General features: G+C 35.9%; 1 protein-coding gene across 3 annotated transcripts in view; it reads right to left on the bottom strand.

Annotated features, from left to right (window-relative positions):
- Positions 1-19,582, bottom strand: part of LOC120539570 (solute carrier organic anion transporter family member 1C1-like) — a 118,636-nt gene that overhangs the window by 27,683 nt on the left and 71,371 nt on the right. For 2 of the 3 annotated variants that reach the window (XM_039769766.1, XM_039769768.1), the window contains exons 5-9: positions 18,655-18,782; positions 9,444-9,590; positions 9,269-9,367; positions 8,568-8,813; positions 1,521-1,685 (exon numbers count right to left, since the gene is read on the bottom strand). In XM_039769766.1, coding sequence (XP_039625700.1) covers positions 1,521-1,685; positions 8,568-8,813; positions 9,269-9,367; positions 9,444-9,590; positions 18,655-18,782 — 785 coding nt within the window. The remainder of the gene's footprint in view (positions 1-1,520; positions 1,686-8,567; positions 8,814-9,268; positions 9,368-9,443; positions 9,591-18,654; positions 18,783-19,582) is intronic. The other variant, XM_039769767.1, reaches the window with a different exon arrangement.

Below are 19,582 nucleotides of genomic sequence, written 5' to 3'. Positions count from 1 at the left end.
GTGATTTTGCTGGTGTTTTTTCTCAATTTAAGTTTAAATTATTTGCTTAACCATAATTTTATATTACCTCCTACTCTTTTCAGTTTAACTATGTCTAAATGTTCTCCAGCACTCTTATTAATCTGAGTCCACCCTTTGATAAAAGAATACTCTTAAGAGAACTTAAAAATGTACTCTCTGACAAACAGGGAGTTTATTAGGAGTACAGAAGATCCATAAACTGATTATAGAAGTATAGAATAAGTACAGGATTCAAAAAAACTACCATTTTGTTATTTAGTAATCGTATGCATTTCTTCAGATAAGTGAATATTTTGATATTTTTCTTTGTATATGCACACTTTATTTTCTAAACATTTAGTTAACACGAGACTGCTGCTTTCATTTCTTTATAGTTGCTCACATGCACCTTCTATGCATAGCTAATTACACACTGTTATAAAACAGCAGGTCCAACTGAAATCACTGCTTTCTAATGACATTTTTCTACTAGCAATCAGGAACTAAACAGAAAAGGGTCCGGTTCTTTTTTGGTTCCCACTACATTTTTCCCTGACTCTTTCTGGAATCAACTGAGAATCAACTCTGTATTGCTGGTTCATGCTAAGGATGTTGAACTTACACAAACCTAGTAACACTACAGTGAGGTCAATGTGATGTTATTCCAGCAAAAAAGCAAACTGTAAAAAATTCAGGCCAGACAAGGCTCAGTTTAGTATGCATAAGGTCAAAGTGAGATACTTCCATGGCAGTTAAAAAATCTTTGCCCGTTCAAACCTGTTTGTACAATATTCAACAGAACTTCAATAAACTCTTTTCAAAATTTAAATATAAACTATTTTCAGCTCATCCTTTCCATCGTTGCAGAATTTAACTGAAGGACCCTTGCTGAGAATTGTTGGAAACAAATATAGCATATTTTTAACTTTTCTTAAAAATGGAATTGTCCCTGCTTCCAAGTAGGTCTCTGGTGTGGCATCTTACTAAAGACTTATTAGCCCTTTAGCCTGAACCTATACCTGATATGTGGATTTTTTCTGTTTATTCTTTTTATACACATCCAGATTCAATACTACTGGAATTTTGTTCCTATTAAATCCAGATAAAGTTTGAACCTAGTCAGAAATGCCTTTCTCCAGTGTGTCTTTGTAACTTGAGGGCATAGTGCAAAATAATATTTTAAAATAACAGAATTAACACTGACCCATTTCTGGTCACTGACATATTCTCTTTTAGACAAGACACTTTCAGAATTCCACTTCCCCTGCCCTCAGCATTTTATGTGTGACTGTTGTTGACCCAGGAAACTGCTTGGTTTCGTTTATACGTGTGAGCAAGCAAATCAAAGTATGTATATTACTGAGAAGGATGACCTGTCAATTTTCATGGTTACACGCTGCATGTAAAATGGGCTAATCAAATCATATTTAATGTGAATGACTCTGAACTAGATCATTATTACTAGATTATTTAATTGTGCAAAACAATAACGATATTTCAAACATGCATTACACACATACCAATAATGAAGTTGGCCTTGGAGGCAGACTGGCCATAGTGCTGTTCAATGTATTTAGGCTTATATGTTACCATGCCAATCAGAGAGTTAAACTGTACAATTGTTATACAGAGGTACAAGAAATATATGGGGTTTCCAAGGAGTCCTTTCAGTGAGGGAATGAAATCTGGAGAAAAAAAAAGTCCAACACCAACTTTAGATACAATACAGTAAAAGTACTTACACACTTAGTGCTAAAAATATTGAGTTTTGACTCTCTAAATTCCATGGCATAATAAATCAGATTGACTTATACAGTGGAAGTTACTGTAGGTTTCCATTACCAATGTGACTGCAAAATACAAATATTTTCAAAAATGAATGATAATTAAAAAAACGCATGAAACAATTCCAAACTAAATTTTGTGCAACATAAGGTTATACAGGTGCTTAGCTTACATTAACTAAAAGTAGAAATTAGCACGTTTTAGTAATTGCACTTAAACTACTTAGGCATGCTACCAATTATTGTGTGACAATAATGACTTTCATGGCGTTAATTTTGTTTTGTGTAAAATTCTTTTCCAATTAATCACAGTTAAACCTCCCATGTATGGCTACTCTCAATATATAAATAGTCTTCATCAAAGGAGGAGTTTGCAACGGGCCACCCAAATTGGGACCCAAGTGCAGCCGTGCACCGGGTGATACCTCAGCACCACACTGGAACTTTGTGAGGTTTTTTTTACAGTGGCTGGAGTGCCAATTCTAACATCAACCTCCAAGTTTTCCCTGCAAGTTGGAAGACCTTCTTGCTGGACTGGATGCAGGTTAATGTCATACCCAGGATTGCAGGTTAAGGGCTTTGCTCAATGGCCCAGTGGAGAAGAGTGTCTTCTGACATTTACAGGGTTTGAACCAGCAACCTTCCGATTGCCAGAGCAGATCCCTAGACTCAGCACCACCACTTCACCCTTCTTCTTCAAAGCACAGTTTTAAATGCCACAAAATACTGGTGGCTACTAAAAGTCTTTGATAGTCACAAAAAGCATTTCTTGAAAGAAATGGAAACATAGTAACTAAAAACAATTTACACCCTTGGGCATTTCAACACTGTATTGTGTTACAATATGAACAAAAGTATAAATGTTCTGTGATTTGCAGAATGGAATCAACCTATGTGCAGCTGAGGCATTTTACATTACTTTGTTCATACAGTATACATAATGTGAGTCTGGAAAAATTACAACATTGATACATTTTGTAGTTAAAATTAAATTACACCAGGATAATCTTTGTAACATTCAATTATAATCTAAAAGCCAGATGAAGATTTTAGGAACTTTCCAAGTACTGTAATTGGAAATTCCCCAAAGCAGAAGTAACAGCAAAAATAGAGAACAAGTGGTAGTCTGTACTGGGCACAACACCCTCACAAACTGGTCATCACACTAGCCAGCAAGTCCATTCCATCACCTATGGTGACTCTGAGTGAATTATAGTCTAGCAGAATGAGGATATTTATTTGGACTTGAAAGAATTAATTTATTTTCTAAATCCTAGGCATATCCTAACCAAACTAAACAAACCCACAGAGTTCTAGGAATGTCATCCATACCATTAAATATGGTGGTGATAAAAATATTTTAGTGTCATGATCTAGCCTGCTGGAAAATAAAAGCAGCATTCTGATATTATACAGTAACTATTTTGATTGACAAAGGTTACATAAACTACATACTAAACAATGTTCAATTTCCTTTCCAGTGTCAAAACTGATACTTCTTCTATATACAAGATATTTAAATAAACAATAAAGTACACCAAAAAAGAGCCATGCCTATGTCAAAACTAAAATATTTAACCTACAAACAAGGTTTTTTGTAGTTTTCGTTTTCCTTTCACCTTAACACTATGCCATATCTTTTTAAGAAATATTAGATCTTCTGTTTCATTCTTTCTTAATACTAATTTTCCTTGTTGTTTTTAAACATTCTGTAGTTTATGTTTACTCTAAACACTATATTTAGTTATACTTTTCTGTTAATTTCTAGACTTTTCCATTTTATCTTGTTTAACTTTGTATTATATAGAATCACTATCAGAATCATTATCAGAAGTGTCAGCACTGCTTGGACTTTGTAGGGTGTGTGCATCAAAGGTTTGTTTTATGTTATTTGCGTACTGTATATGTTGGTGTATGTGGTGAGTGCATTTATGGATCCAGTCGCTGCCTTTTATGTTTGAGCAGTTTTATCAGATTCATTTAATACTGCTATTTCTGCTCTGTCTGTTTCTCTCTGTCAATTTGTTAATATTATGTAAATTATATTTTTTTAATCTATCAATATTACAGGAAGGGGTCCAAAGACGGTTCAGGTCTGACCTGCTATCTGACTCAATTACACCACCAAAAGCCTGGTGACATATAGTATTATTGTCCAGGAGTGGCAAAGAGTTATACAGTTAATTTGACATATAGCCAAATGGCCTGCCCCAAATGGAGCTCTGTGCATGACTCTATATATAAATAAGCATGCTTGACAATCCAAGAGGGACAAATACACCAAAGAATCTCACAAAATAGGGAGTACTGCATGTACCCATGGAGGCAACTTCATGTTCTACTTTTATCTCCCTCCATTTTTGCTTCTAGTCATGCAACACCTATACAGGCAACAATAGAGCAAGGCACACTCTTGAGCTTTATAGCTCATCTTCTTTGACCTTCACTGAACTTTACTCTTTTCACTTCAATTGCATAAATTGTCATTCCCCTTTACAATTCCTTTTCAGTGCTCAGCCATTTGTTATAATAGACTATTTGCTACAGTATTATTATTGACAAATAAAAAAAACATACGTCTGCCAATTTTCTTTTTTGTGTAACTCCATCAAATTTCAATCAAAAATACTGTATGTACAGTATGTATGCATTTTTTATTTTGGGATTACTTTTACCAACTACAATAGAATACCCATACCCCTAGCCCTCATAAATACAAGTAAAACTGTACATTCATAGATTGTAGTCTGCCACAGATTTTGCTACTTAACAGTTCTATTAAAAGCAAACCTGTTAATTAAAGCAAAAACTTAACTATATCAGGCTACTGACACATATGTGATTATATATGAAATATCTCTAGGCCAGGGGTTTTCAATCTTTTTTCTTGAAAAGGATCTCTAGGATTTGAAATATTTTGAAGTATACTGATTTTCTTAGAGTCTTAAATTGTTAAGTACTGAAATCTTACTAGTCACAATTAAAAGTGAGATTTCATAACTCTCACCTCTGCATCTAGTACTTCATTTGGTAATTTTAAGAAGTGATTAGAGAGATATGTTTTGTGCTTGTGTATGTCTTTTAGTTTTTCATATGCATATCAGATGTTTTTTTTTTAATTAATTATTTTTTAATGTAAGAACTTTATTTGATAAGGAATAAACATTGACCTAAAATTTCCATATTTTTAAATTATAAAAATTATACAGTTAAATAGGAATCCAGATTAAAGGAACCAGAAAAATAACTTGTCAAAATATAACTACAGGTTCAAAAAAGAGGAAAATGTTACCTTCATGTTTTATATACTCAATATTGTCAATGTGTGGTTCCAGTTTTGATAACTTTCAGCATAGTTCTGCTTCTAATTTCAGCCTATCACTATAAATTATTTTTAAAGGAAAAATGAAGCTTATAGAACACCGGCAACTCTGTCCAAAACAATAGATTTCTTATATAAATGTAAAGAATAATTATTTATGATTATCATTATTAATACCAAAATTATATGTTAGATACATATATTTTATTATCAATAATTGTTACATTTCATTGTATTTTACTCTGCTTTAGTCTGGCAATTTCTAAAACATTTCTAAAAATAATGGTACAAAAAGCAAGTTCACCAAAATTTTACATCTTGCAAAGTTGGTGAACCACACCTGAGAGAATGAGAGAGAGAGAGAGAGAGAGAGAGAGAGAGAGAAGGAGACATGCTGTGCAGCTTGCTCATGCAGGTAGAGATGGTGAGAAAGAGGGCACGCACTTGAGATGTTTGTTTCCCATTGTGAAATGAGTGTGCTGATATACAGAAATAATTTTGGACACTAGGGGATTTGGGAGTTGGGGCCCCATGCACTAATGTGAGCAAGCTCAAAAAAAAAATGGTGTGTACATTTTAAGAAATGTTGGTAAACACTAGTATGCATACATTAGCCATGTACATACCAACTCATTTCAAACACTGGTTTATTTAAAAACTAATCAATTTAAAGACAATCTTTAAATTTCAAATTATTTTTTTAAATAATGTTAACCTTCTCTGAGCCATGACCCCCAATCTGAAGACCACTGGCTAAGGTAGGAAGGGGTGTCAAACAATGTATTTGTTAAATGCAAATAAGGAAAACTAACTCATTATATCTTTGAAAATTATCCAAATGCATTAGCATGCTAACTTTGACAGCCCTGATACAGATTAATTTGGAAAAATTCCAATAGCAAGGAAATATTAATTGTGTACATTAAAAGACCTTAATGTAACAAAATAAAATGAGTTAAATTCCAACAGCACGACAAAAATAGAGTTTTGCCTTAAGGTTTATAAAGTATTTGAAAATTTTAGTTTTTATATAGTACAAGCTAAAGATTTCTAAAACAATTTCCATATCCAGTTGCTATTATTACTTAACTTTGTGACAAAGAAATGCTGAACTTGTTTCTACTCCAGTTGTACACACAGGTAAACAGTTAGGTCTTATGTGAAACAGCTGTTGTTTGTTTTTTTTACTCTGCATCATGCAGAAGAAATGATATAAAGAAGTTATTACATCCAAAAATAAAGATATGCAAGGTTTTTCTTGCCCTTCAGAAATTTCAACTATTTTGCTGATTATGCCTTTACAGGAAAAAAGTGTTTTCCCACAATGTATTATAATAATTGTTAATACTACAACTATTTTTTATTTTTGAACATATTACTTTGTAAATGTGTTACTTGCTTTCAATTGGTAGCATTGCCTGAATGTGAGCCTTTTAGTTCCACTTTTCAGAAACAAGTAGAAAGAGATGTAACAAGTGTGTCGTGGACAGTCTAGAAACAGAAAATTACTATATACATAAAACTATAAATAAAGCTGAAAAATGATGCATTTAAAATTTGGTTTTGAAAGCAGGAAAATGTTTCGGTGACATACAATAACAAAAGTATACAGAAGATAGCTAAAGTAAAAATGTAGAGCTCAGTTGGAAATGTCATATAATACCTTAGATTAGAGTACTGCAATGGAGAATATATTCACCAGAGTCAGTCTTACATTTGCTGGTCAAAAACATTAGTCATATAATTGATTCAGATCATGAATTCACACATCTGGATTTCTCTACATTCACATTATAAAGCTCTGTTTGATTATCATTTTGGAGTCACTGACACTTTCATGTTTGCTAGCATTTCTTCTCCTAATGTATTCCTGAAACTTATAGTTATGAATACACTAGCTGTACCCCGTGGCTGCACCCACATAGTAATGAAAGAGGACAACTTTAAAAATCAATAGACGTTGGCACTATATCTGATCGTGTTCAGCTCTGACGGGAGAGCGTTTCCTGTGTGGGGAGAAAAGCACATGGCCATGATAATGCAATCAGCAGCTACCATCTACAGTAAAACACAAGGAACTCTGATCTCTCTCTCAAAATCGTCAGAAATTACCCCTTAACAATCTACAGATGATAATGTGTGTTGAACAAACAGGTATTGCCAGCTAAGCTGAGGTAAGGTGCACTCCAACACGTGGCGAGATGTAAACCAACTCGAAGAGAGGCTGACGAGTGAATGATTAAGGCCCCGCCTCTCTGCTCTCGGCCCACAGCCACTCTCTTGGATTTGCATAAATACATTGGAACCGCAAGCGAACTATGGTACTTAGCGTGATGAGCGAAATCAACCGGAAAGTTCAAGCAAATTATAGAAAACAGCCAGATCTAAATCCGTTAAGTAATTCTCTCGTGAAAAGTGGACAAACATACAGACAGAACGCGCTTGGACCACAAAATTTTTAAAACCGTTTCTTAGCAAGCACCTATGGGCCAAGGGGAACCCACATTCCAAATTTTAAGTCCCAAGTCCTCATGGTTCAGGAGATTTCATGATAACTGGTGATTTGCCTTTTATATACAGTATATAGATTTATTTGTGTGTGGCTTACCAGCTGCCTTCATTTATGTTTTCTTATGATTCTCTTCTGTTGTAGCATGAAGTGATCATTTTAATTTCTCAATCTTGATTCCTAATTACTTTTATTTAACATTCACTCGTTTACTTTCATTACATCTGTTATTCAAAAATATTTTAGGATTCTTGCTTCCAAGATTAAGCATCTAAACAATTTTAAGTCATTCATAAATCCCCTGTCACAACAGCATTTTACTCTAATTGTAATATTCTTTCTTTAATAGAGTAATAATACATGTGCAAAAATTAGATTTAGCATTTAAATATATTCTGGGTAAGGTGGGATCCCTTTGAAACCTCTGTACCTTAGTTATGAAAACTGGTTATTTTCTCATTATGTGCTTTTCAGAAATGCGTTTTTTCTCACATACAAAAAGATGTATTATCTCTGTATTCTTCTTTGGATTTATATGTTCTTAAAATGTAAAAGCGCTGGTAGCAAATTGGGCCCAACTATCCAAACTGGGCCACATTATCCAAATGGGATAACACTTATTTTGATATAATAAATAACTTTACTGATATAAAAGTCAATATACATTGTTCTCCTTGTATTCCTTCCATCTTCTGCTATGACTGCATTCACTGGATTTCTCATTCTCTTCTTCTCAATAATTACTTACACATCAAATTAGCAAGTGCCACCCTTTTCTTATAAAATTGAAGTTACCATAAAGATTACTAAAGTTCTTACTCAAATTCTTTCCTTAAATATTATTCAAGAATGTCATCATACTCTCGTCTCCTTTTATGAAACTGCAGTCCTGAATAGAAATATTGGAAAAGAGAAAAGCTAAAAATCAAAAATGTGTGCATAAGTAATTTACCTTTTGCCATTTCAGTGAAACTTACAGGCTCTTCCACGATGTACTTATGAGCAGCTGCAGATTGTTTAATAAATCTGGATTTTTCAGGAGATGATTTTGAATTTCTTCTTTTTCTGGGGTCTGGCAGAGACTTTGGAAGGAACCAGAATGGAACCGCAGACAACAAAGAAATAACTCCAGCAATCAAATATCCAAGCCACCAGGCACCAACCCACCGTGAGTCTGCAGGAGTTATTGTAACACTGTCTAGAAAAAGTAACATAGTAAACTGACCATATTAATTTATTTTCTGCTGGAAGTTGTTAACATGGAACTTTTTTTCTTTCCTCTCCTCAAATTCTAATTGATCAGATTTTTTGTTAGCCTCTTATTTCTTGTGTAAATACATAAGCATGCTTATATATATTAAAGAAACGTTAGTATATTGCTTTCTATATTTTTACAACAGATTGAAATGTTCCTTGTTTATAATGTTTGCTTTCTGCATTTGCACAAAATTAGTTATTCCTTTTCAAACACTGATTCTAACTATTCAGGTATGTGTTCTTCTCTAACTTGGTAATGGTTACATCCTCTTCAAAATTTCTCCCTAGATAAGTTCTTTGATAATGCAGAAATAAAACTACTTGCAAACAGATATTCTTAGACAGCCTGCAAATGTAGTTTTCCCTCTTTAGTTAGTGTTCATATTTTAAACTTACCCATTTCCACAAAGCCAACATCAACAAATATCCCCGCACACAATGATCCTAGTAAGAATCCAAACACTGGACCTATAATTGAGATGGTTTGAACACAACCTAGAAAAACAGAAAAGTTACAAACGTTAGGCCATAAAAAAGTCACCAAAATAATTTAAAATGATTTTTTAGTTACCAATATAAAAAGCTGCATTTTCTTCAAGTGCAAAATCATCTACATAAGAAATTCCTAATGGTTGTATTGGAGTCTCCCCGATGCCTCTCAGCATGTTTCCAAGGAAAACATAGATCCATGTGGACAGCCCTGCCTCTTTTTCACAACCTGTCAAGAAACAGAGTGATGAAGTGATGAAAATGGTAATGACACTGCTATAATGACACTCGTAAAGACTCAGCCCAAAGGAATTTAGCATTCAACTTGCTTTGTTGGAAAGATTTCTAGAGGATTGTGGCCCATGCGGATTGAAAAGCATCCCATGGGTTAGGCATGTGTCTTGCCACATATTTGCTTGGAACCTACTGTTCCATTTCATCATAAAGGTGCAGTATTGGATTATAACCTGGAAACTGTGCAGGCAATTGCTGTTATCCAGTAGCTCAAATCCACAGGCTTATCTCCTTTAATGATAAAAAATAAAAAAATTACTCCTTCTTCTGCTGTTATCAGAATTTGCATAGGAACTTGCTAACAATAACATTAACCTATAAATCACTTGTAAGAACTGTTATAATTATATGAGGAGCGATAATTTATTTGCTAAATGAAGAAATTCAGCACTACACTTTTCTTAACTTCTACTAATGCTGACAATAAACCAATAAACAAAACAAGAACAACAACCTAGCTAGTTATAAAAATAATATATATATAGAAATAAATGAACTCATAAATACAAGTAAACAAGTGGACAAACAATGAATGTTACAATAAACTTGCGATGCAGAAACTACACCTAAGTATCACATAACAAACTCTAATCCAATGCACAGGATGCAGTCTGAAACTAATCATTCAGATAATAAACTGTAGATTTTGTGGGTGTCTCGATATACACCACAGTATGCATACATTGACTGCTGGTACTTCGAAGCTCAAATAATGACCTGGATCACAGAGTACCCATGCAAATCAAGCACTGCTGTCTAGTATAAAACACGGATCCCTGTGTGCTCACTCACTCTCTGGAATGCTGTGCAGCTAACTATGCATGCTGGAAACAAACCTTAAAAGGGTCTAACCTCTACACCTCCCAGAATTAGAAAACACATGAGATGCTATAAAATAATAACAATAAAATTAACATATGGAAGGCATTTCTATCTTCTTGATTGAAGAAAAAAGTACAGAGCATTTGCACAGATAGATTAAAAAACAAAAAATAGGTGTCAGCTCTGTGTAGTACGACTTAAAAAAATACTGTGTGACACAGGCGCATGTAATGGAAGGAGAAGGAAAGACAGCTTATTTGGGTTGTTTTTTTCTCCAAGACACTGAGTGAAACACATCAAGGCTAGGATTCCCAAATGGACACCATGCAGGGCAGGCTGGGTGCTGTAGTCTCAGGGCGCAGCCCGGTTGGGTGTGTTGGGATCCGTCTGGGGGAGCTGTGGGAATCACTAATCCCTGCTTTATGGGGCTTCAGCCTTACATGTAAGTGCTTCCGAGGAACAATTTCATGACACTGGAAGTACTCCTGGGTTCAATATAAAAAAAGCAGCCCTGCTCCAGTACAGGGAGCCTGAGTTGGGGGGAAGCAAGCAAAGCTTGCCTGGAGGTACGGAGGCGTGGAAAAAAAAAACTGGACTGTTTTGTGTTTAGTTGTACCCTTTGGAGACTTGTTAATTCCCACAATTAAACCTATTATTTATATAGAGACTTATGTCTGTGCATTTGTGTCAGGTGTTTGGGGTGCTACAGGTACACCATCCAGTTAGTCACAACATGCATAAAATGCTTTTCCAGATGTGGTAGTTGCAGTTTTAAATAAAGCTGTTTTCCCTGTATACTTTTTCTGAAAATAATTTACTGGATTTAGCTTAAATGTTGAATGTGCCGGTTTCTACTTGGCACATTTGAATCATTACGGATTCAGATGATTCTCTAACCTTACACACGAAACTGAATTTTAAAAACTAAGGACAAAGGTTATTATCATTAATGAAAACTAAATAATACAACTAAATAGGCATTTTGTAATTTGTTACGATATAAAAACAAAATGACCTGGCTAGTGGTCATTTTTGCCAACTTCATAATTTAATTATACTTTTAGATTCAGAGTTACGATTTATGGCAATTTTAAACCGTTTGAATTTTTTGTTTTATAATCTAGTTGTATGTAATAAGCTATTAAAAAAGTATGTGGTTAAGCTGCCAGGGCAATTTTGTTTTAATTCTGGTCATGATCAACATTCACCATATCGGTTTAGACTGATAAATGAATGAATGAATGAATAGTTATTACTAAATACAGGTCAGGTCAGGTCCGGCTGGGGAGCATGCACTTGTACAGCGCATTGCCACACCCACCACACAACAAACCAACTCGGGACCTTGTAAAGATATTGGGAGCGTGACATGCCTCTTTCTGGCGGCCTCATGACCTCCCATGCTCTCCCAATCCGTGTACTGACTTCACAGGAAGAGTCACCAGAGGCATGAATGTCGATGCAAAGGTAAGTAAACCCCTCGATGAGGTCAACATTCCCTCCGCAGAAAGACATACTCCTGATGGCTGTGGCCAAAAGGTCATTAAAGGCCTGGATCTTGGCTTTAATCCAGGACACTTGCAAGCCCAGACACTCAGACTACTCACTCAGTCTCTCGAAAGCCCCAATCAGAGCCTTCATTGACACTGCAAAGATCAAAACATTATCAGCAAAGTCAAGATTAGTGAATCTCTCTTCACCAACAGATGTCCCAGAGCCGCTGGACCCCATGACCCTGCCCAACACCCAGTCCATGCAAGCACTGACTAGACCGGGAGCAAGAACACACCCCTAACAAACCCTAGATTCAACTGGGAAAAACGCAGATGTTCTGCCTCCACTCTGCACAGTACCAGTGCAAAGGCCAGCCATGATATCCAGCAACTTTGGGGGGATCCCGCAAACTCTCAGGATGTTCCACAGGGCAGCTCAATCAAATGATTTATGAAAATCAACAAAGAAACTCTTCCGATGTTCACGTTTGCACTCAATGAGAACCCTCAGTGCCAGGATGTGGTCAATGGTAGACTTCTTAGGCGTAAGACCAGACTGCTCCGGTCGCTGGTAGGTGAGCAAGTGATAACCGATCCTATTGAGGATGACCCAACAAGGACCCTATCCAGCATCAATAGTGGTGCTATCCACCTGTAGCTACCACAATCCAGGCGATCACTCTTCCCTTTCTAGATAGGGAGGACAAGTCCTGTTTTCCAGTCAGTTGGTATGACACCCATCTCCCAAATGGAAGCAAAGATTGCTTTCAATGCCAGAAGGACAGCCTTACCACCATCCTGAAGAAGTTCACCCTGGATACCACAGATCCCTGCAGCCTTCCCTATCCTTAGCTGGTTCACTACTTGTGCAACCTCGGTAAGATTGGGTGGTTCACAGCTAATTGGAGGATCAACGTCAGGAACCATGGACCCAGAGATGTCCAAAGTCCTAATGTACTAACTACTGCTACATTAAACTCACATTTATTTTTTCAATTATTTATTTTTATTTTACTTGTTGACTCATATCACATTTTTGTCTATAATAATCATCCAGCATAGTTAATAAATGTTTCTTTAGCCCTCAAGGACACTTAAAAGATCACTGTACCACTATAATCCAGTCAAAACTAGTTTCCCAGTTTGTCTTTGGCTTCAATGCATATTGCGGAGTTTGGCAAAGTTACTGAACAGTTCCATAACAGAAATATAACTAAATACTTTTGCTCACTCTGATTTGTAGTAGTAATAATGAAATAAACTGTCACTCTATTTTATTAAACAACTATACACCATTTGGTTATGTAGCCTAACAAGCTAGACAGCTGTTAGCTACCTAAACAGAATATGCAAAGAACTGGTCATAAATGGAAAAGTACTGTCTGGGAGTACTTTGAGTATGAGGCTGAGAGTAATAAGAGAAAAGTGTGTAATTGTAGATGCAGCAGTCAGGTAATGAATCACAATTAAGAGGACAGATCCTGATGAATTTTTAAATATTCTTAAACTGCTTTCTTAGAGGTGTATACAAAGAGATGGAGGACAGCGACAGAATAAAAAAAATCCTGCCAAAAAGGTAGAAGGACAAGTTACATTGCTCAACAGACTGTAGAAAGCTGCTGTCTGGTCACTCAGTTTATTGAATACTTGTATTAAGAAAGAAAGTGTGGTGGCACATAAATCAATGGAATGTCTAGAACACTGTGTAAATTACCTTGTTGTGTAGGCACAGTGTTAATAAAGATTTATTAATCTTCATCAATCAGCCATCTCTTAAAGCTAAAATGATTAATTCACCAAATAAAACTGATCATCAAACTGAACTTAACTAAACTGGGAATGAAACACCAGGTAAAACCAGTATTAAAATAAAACAAACTTAATAAAATGTAACTAAAATAACCTTAATAATAATCTGTTCTCTTTTTTGTGCTTTCTTTGTTGCTTTAATTTCTGCATTTCTTTTGACAGATCTGTTTTCTTGGTTTGTGGTAAGTTAACAAAAAACATTTTTTTTTAATTATTATTATTTATTGTTTATACCACTGCTATAAACTGAAGTCATTTTCATGTTTGTGGAACCAGATCAAGATAATGTGTGTTTTGTGACATGGTGCATTATCTGCCTAGAGATATCAATTTGAAAAAGATTAATCTGTGGATGTAAAGGGATGTGCACAGTTAGAAACAATTGTTAGGTGTGCTTCACAAAAGGTAAAAGGAATACAATACCCAAAAATGATATCTTTATGTTACTTGCCGCATGTAGCTTGTACTGATGACCACTAAATATTTTAATCCTACACTTTCTTGAAAAAAAGGTGGCATGTATGGTAACAAACACTGGAGCAAACAATATCAAAAAGTCCATGAAAACAATCTCATGTCACCCATGTTAAATAATCCACATTTTAAGTCATCCAGTTATATGGGGAACATTCAAAAAGTTTCTGCACTTTTATTTTTTCAGAGGAAGTGGTGAAAGCAGGAGGAGTAGTAATTGGACATTAAAAAGTTGGTAAGACGCTGGGAAAATTGAATTGCAAAGGAAGGTGACTATGTAGAAAAGGGCTTGTAATTTCTTTTTGAAATTCTTGATAAATTGAGTTTTAAAAAAGTGTGGAAACTTTTTGAACATCCCTCGTATTTTCCAAAGGTGGTTTATTTAACAATACCTTAGTAAAAACATGTGTTTTGATATTATGAGCATACAATTGGATGACTTGATATGTGGATTATGGAACACAAGTAACATGAGATTTTTTCCATGAACATTTTTAACACTGTTTGCTGTTGTCCAGTATTAGTCATCATAGACACCTTTCCTATCAAAAAACTCCGTTCTGCATAAAAACATGAGATTACATTTTTTTTCGGTGTCATCACTACATACTATATGAGATAAAGGACATAAACAAATATTTTTATGTGGAGTATTTTTTTAAGACTGAACACCATGTGCTTAAAATTTGATAGTAGAATTTATACATTATTAATAACTAGCCATGTGCGCCCAACTATGTTGCACGTGTTAAAGTTGTCTGTGAAGGGCTCCCTGTTTAAACGTGACTGCCAGTCGTGAACTGGGCCGTTCGTCGCACAGCATTATGATTTTTTTATAAGGGAAACAAAATTACAAAAGAAAACCCTTGGACATTGATTCGATAGGAACGGCCTACTCGGAATCACTGTCCGAATAGTAATTATGTGGTGGTGTAGGAGCATTTCTGCTTCTATCTGTTCACAGTCCATTTCGTTTTCATGAAGCTGTCGTTTCCTCTCACGATCTCTTCTCAACCTTTCTCCAATCTCGCAGGTTGCTTTGTGGCAATCCAAAGAGTAAGGCAATATACACAGAGCAATGGTTATAAAAGGGGGACACATAGGTATCCAGACTCTTTAAAGCATAAAAAGGGATCACTTCACTGACATGTGTGTGAGACACGCAGCACTCGCTGGCTACAACGTAACAATAATAATTTCCGGAACGTGCTGTTACGTTGTTATTCATTTTACCCACTGTCTTTCTTTCATTCATATGTTACGTAGGCACGTACCTTTTATCTTCGGCAATCTCATTCTCTAACCAGGCCTCAGGAGCTAACCAGCGTAACCCCTTTCGTTATTCCGGCACATTGTTGACATCCATGAGTAACAACAACGTACTAAACTGGAAGGTGGTCTACGCATGCGTGGAATGCGTGGAATTCGCAGACAAACAAAGATCAAGATCTAAATGAAGATTATATATAAAGATTAGTTAATTTAAAGCACAACAATTTGTTTAGTTTGAATGTCTGCGTTTTGAGGTGTGACTGGAGTACTACAGTCTTCAGTAGTATAAGCCTGGAGGAGATTCCTATGCAATGTCTATGTTTTAGCTGTCTCTCTACTGCCATCTAGTGCTTCTTCTTCTAATTCATTTGCGGACAAACAAAGATCAAGATCCAAATGAAGATTATATATAGCGATGCCTTTTAATCTTAACATTGGGGAAAACAAAAACATGCTTTATAGAAATGAATTTGGTTATCCTCAAAGGTGTTTATACCAGTTACAGGATTACAAGGGGCAGAGTCTATCTTGCCAGCATTAAGCACAAGATAGGAACCATCCCTGAACAAGACACCAGTCCCATGTGGGGAACACAGACAGGAATTTGGAAATCAAAGTGTTAAAAAAGCATTTTGTGCTCAGTCCTTGTAATTTGTAAGAATGAGCCTTACAAATCAGAGTCCATGCCAGAAAACTTCTTCTCAGCATTTGAAGCATTGTAAGCAGCATTCCATATGCCATGCCAGCAATCAGATTTCCTAGCACAATGCAGCAAACTACCTTGTTTAATTTGCAGTAGTGTAAGGAGTTGCTCCGCTTGCCAAGAGCTCAGTGCACCACCCAAGTAATGTAAGTTAGCGAAAGTTTAATATAAGACCTCTAATACAAAGAGTGAAAGAGAGAGAAAGTGTGTAATGCAGCAGCAGGGCAATATGTTTCACTTGTGTGCTAAGATGCCAATAAAAAAAAGAGAGGAAATGACATGGGCAGAACTGTAGAAACTTATAATAATTTTACAGACTAGATAGATAGATAGATAGATAGATAGATAGATAGATACTTTATTTATCCCAAGGGGAAATTCACATAATGCAGCAGCAGTATACTGATACAAAAATTGATTTATTATAAAATGATTATATAGACCCTGGGCCTTTAATGATCAAACCCATTATACAGTATTTTCTCTTTGAATGTTATCATATTGAAATTTAAATTTTAAACCAAAGTACTTATTTAATTCATTTTGAAACATATTAATTGGTATTCATATGATAATAATACTCATTTGTACTTTTTAAAATTGTGAAAATGCAGTTTGCCTAAATCCACAGACAGTCAGTATCCAACCTGCTATATCCTAACACAAGGGTCTGCTGGAGCCAATCCCAGCCAGTACAGGGCACGAACAAATCCCGGGCAGGGCGCCAGCCCACCGCAGGGCAAACTCACACACACGGCGACAATTTAGGATCGCCAATGCACCTAACCTGCATGTCTTTGGACTGTGGGAGGAAACCCACGCAGACACGGGGAGAACATGCAAACTCCACGCAGTGAGGACCCGGGAAGCAAACCCAGGTCTCCTTACTGCGACGCAGCAGCGCTACCACTGCGCCACCGTGCCACCCTAGTCCACAGACAATTTTCATAGTATTGTTGAAACGCATTTATCTGTCATCTTTCAATGTTATCTAAGATAAAGTTTCTCAGTTACAGTTCTGGATGGCTTCAGTGGCTACAGGTTTTTGTTCCACGGAGTTTTGTAATTAGACAATGAAACTTGGTATTTAATTATATGGCTTATTAGTTTTTTCATTCTTCCAAGACAAATCTTTATCACATTGTCGATTGTTAATTTTCTGAGAACATTATCCATATTTTTGTAGTCCCGAACAGATTTGTGCTGCTTGGTCCTTCTCTTTTCTCTCATTTATTCATACAGCATTTTGCTAACACAGATACTGTACTTTAGTATACATAGGTTTAGGTACAAATACGTTAGTTGGAGATGTGGTGGTCCTTTGTCATTTGCCTGTCATTATTATCTGATGCCTTGTTAAGAAAACAGGCAACAATTTAAATCCTAATGCAGGTGTTTAAAACTAAAATAGGCAATTAGGGGCTCAAACCATAACAAGCAAGCTAACTAAAACTAGGACAAAAACCATAATGCTTTAGTAGTAAATAAATGAGTTCTAATTAACAAAATGGTTAAAGCAAAAACCTGCAGCCACTGTGGCCCACTGGGATATAATTGAGGAGCCTTGATCTAAGGTTTGCTTTCTTGGGCCTTAGCTACACTGCCTAATTAAGGGAGATTCTTAATATTCATGGCCTAGTAGGGCTGGTTAATTTATTTGTATCAAGCAGAATGGATTGCTTCAGTTGCAGTAAATTAATACTACAACTGCAAGGATTGTTGCTAGAACTAAAAAGTACAATAACATAATCTCAGTTCCCAAATCTGTAAATTGACTGTTAGTCAAGTTTGGAAGTCACTTTAACACACTTCTACAGAGCATGTTAATGCCTACATTTATACACTGCAGTCATGAGTTATCAGCCTTATTAACAATCCATTAAGTAAAATTATCATAACAGTCAATTGCCACAAGGACCCTAAAATGTGGAAGTAGAAATGTTGTATCAGTCTTTTCAGTTCATTTGTTTTCAACCTTTAATTTAATTGCTATTTTATCATAGTGTACATCTATTATAGCTGCTGGGGAAATTTTCAAATAAGTTTTAAATACATTTGCTGGTGCCCTTATTATCATTATGTCCTGCTCATCACTAACTATGTAGGAGCTGGGCATCCACATGGCTTAGATCACTTAGACTTCGATTTCCCCCTTCCCAATGATGTTGTACTTCTATAGGAATCAAATACAGAAGAATACTCAAACATCAAGAAAATATTTTGTTTACCATGTTTCCATGAATTTGCCACTAGTTATTATCTCCTAGTGATTCAACTAAATGTTCACTGTTGCAAGTATCTAATAGTGTAGTTGGTTCAAGATATGATTTCAGATTACAAGAACAGGATGTTTCTCATTCAAATTATTTAGGCGACTTAATAAAAAATATTACTGATTCATTTAACTGAACCTAGAATGTACTTACCAGAATTTTGGATGACAGAAGACTGATCATTTATATGACCAGATGCATCCTCTCCATGATGTAATGAACAAGGAGAAAAAGTATTGGATGAATTCAGTGAGGATCCAATTGCTGATTCAAATTTATACCTATAAACAAATTAACAGTATGATATTACCTCATGCCATACCACCATATTATTTGCACTTAAGAACAGGGAATCCAACTGAACCTAAATATATCTGTGGAGACCAACTAGGAAGGAGTGGGTTGCTGCTGAAGGTGGTGTTATGGTGAAGCAACAGGGGGTGCTTACTTTGTGGTCTGCATATGGATCCCAATGCCCCAGTGCAGTGACTGGAACACTGTGCTGGAAAAATGGTGCCATCCTTTGGAAGAGATATAAAGCCAAGTCCTGACTGTCTGTGGTATCTCTGGGCAACTTTCAGAAAGATTAATTGTTACATGATGTCCTGGCTAAATTGTGTATCATGGCCTTGTCCACTCAGACCCCAATTACCCCCTGTCTCTAAGGGTGTATTCACATTAGTGATTTGTTCTATGCCAAAGTACATTTGTCTGCATGTAACCCACCAACATCTAGTTCACTTGACTAATGTGATCACTCTGTACCAGGCCAACCGTTCTGTGCTCTGGCCCACCTGGAAGAGGTCGACCCGGGAGTAGGATTAAGGAACAGTGTGATCTCTAAATGTTATCAATGATGCGACAAGTCAGATAGTCTCATTTCATTCAATACCATTTCAGTTAAAAACAGGTTTTTATTCTCACCTTACACATGAACATGAATTGTAGTTGGCAAGAAAAGCTGCAAATTCCACCCTTAACATCATTTGTCTGCATAAAAATCTTCACATACATGCAGCATGATTAATAGCAAAACACTGCTCTGCACACACTCAGTAAATCAGTAAGAGGGGAGAACATT

The sequence above is a fragment of the Polypterus senegalus genome, chromosome 11 (genome assembly GCF_016835505.1).
Source record: "Polypterus senegalus isolate Bchr_013 chromosome 11, ASM1683550v1, whole genome shotgun sequence".
NCBI lineage: Eukaryota > Metazoa > Chordata > Cladistia > Polypteriformes > Polypteridae > Polypterus > Polypterus senegalus.
Note: the sequence above shows the minus strand (reverse complement) of the source record. Positions and strands in the feature narration are given on the sequence as shown.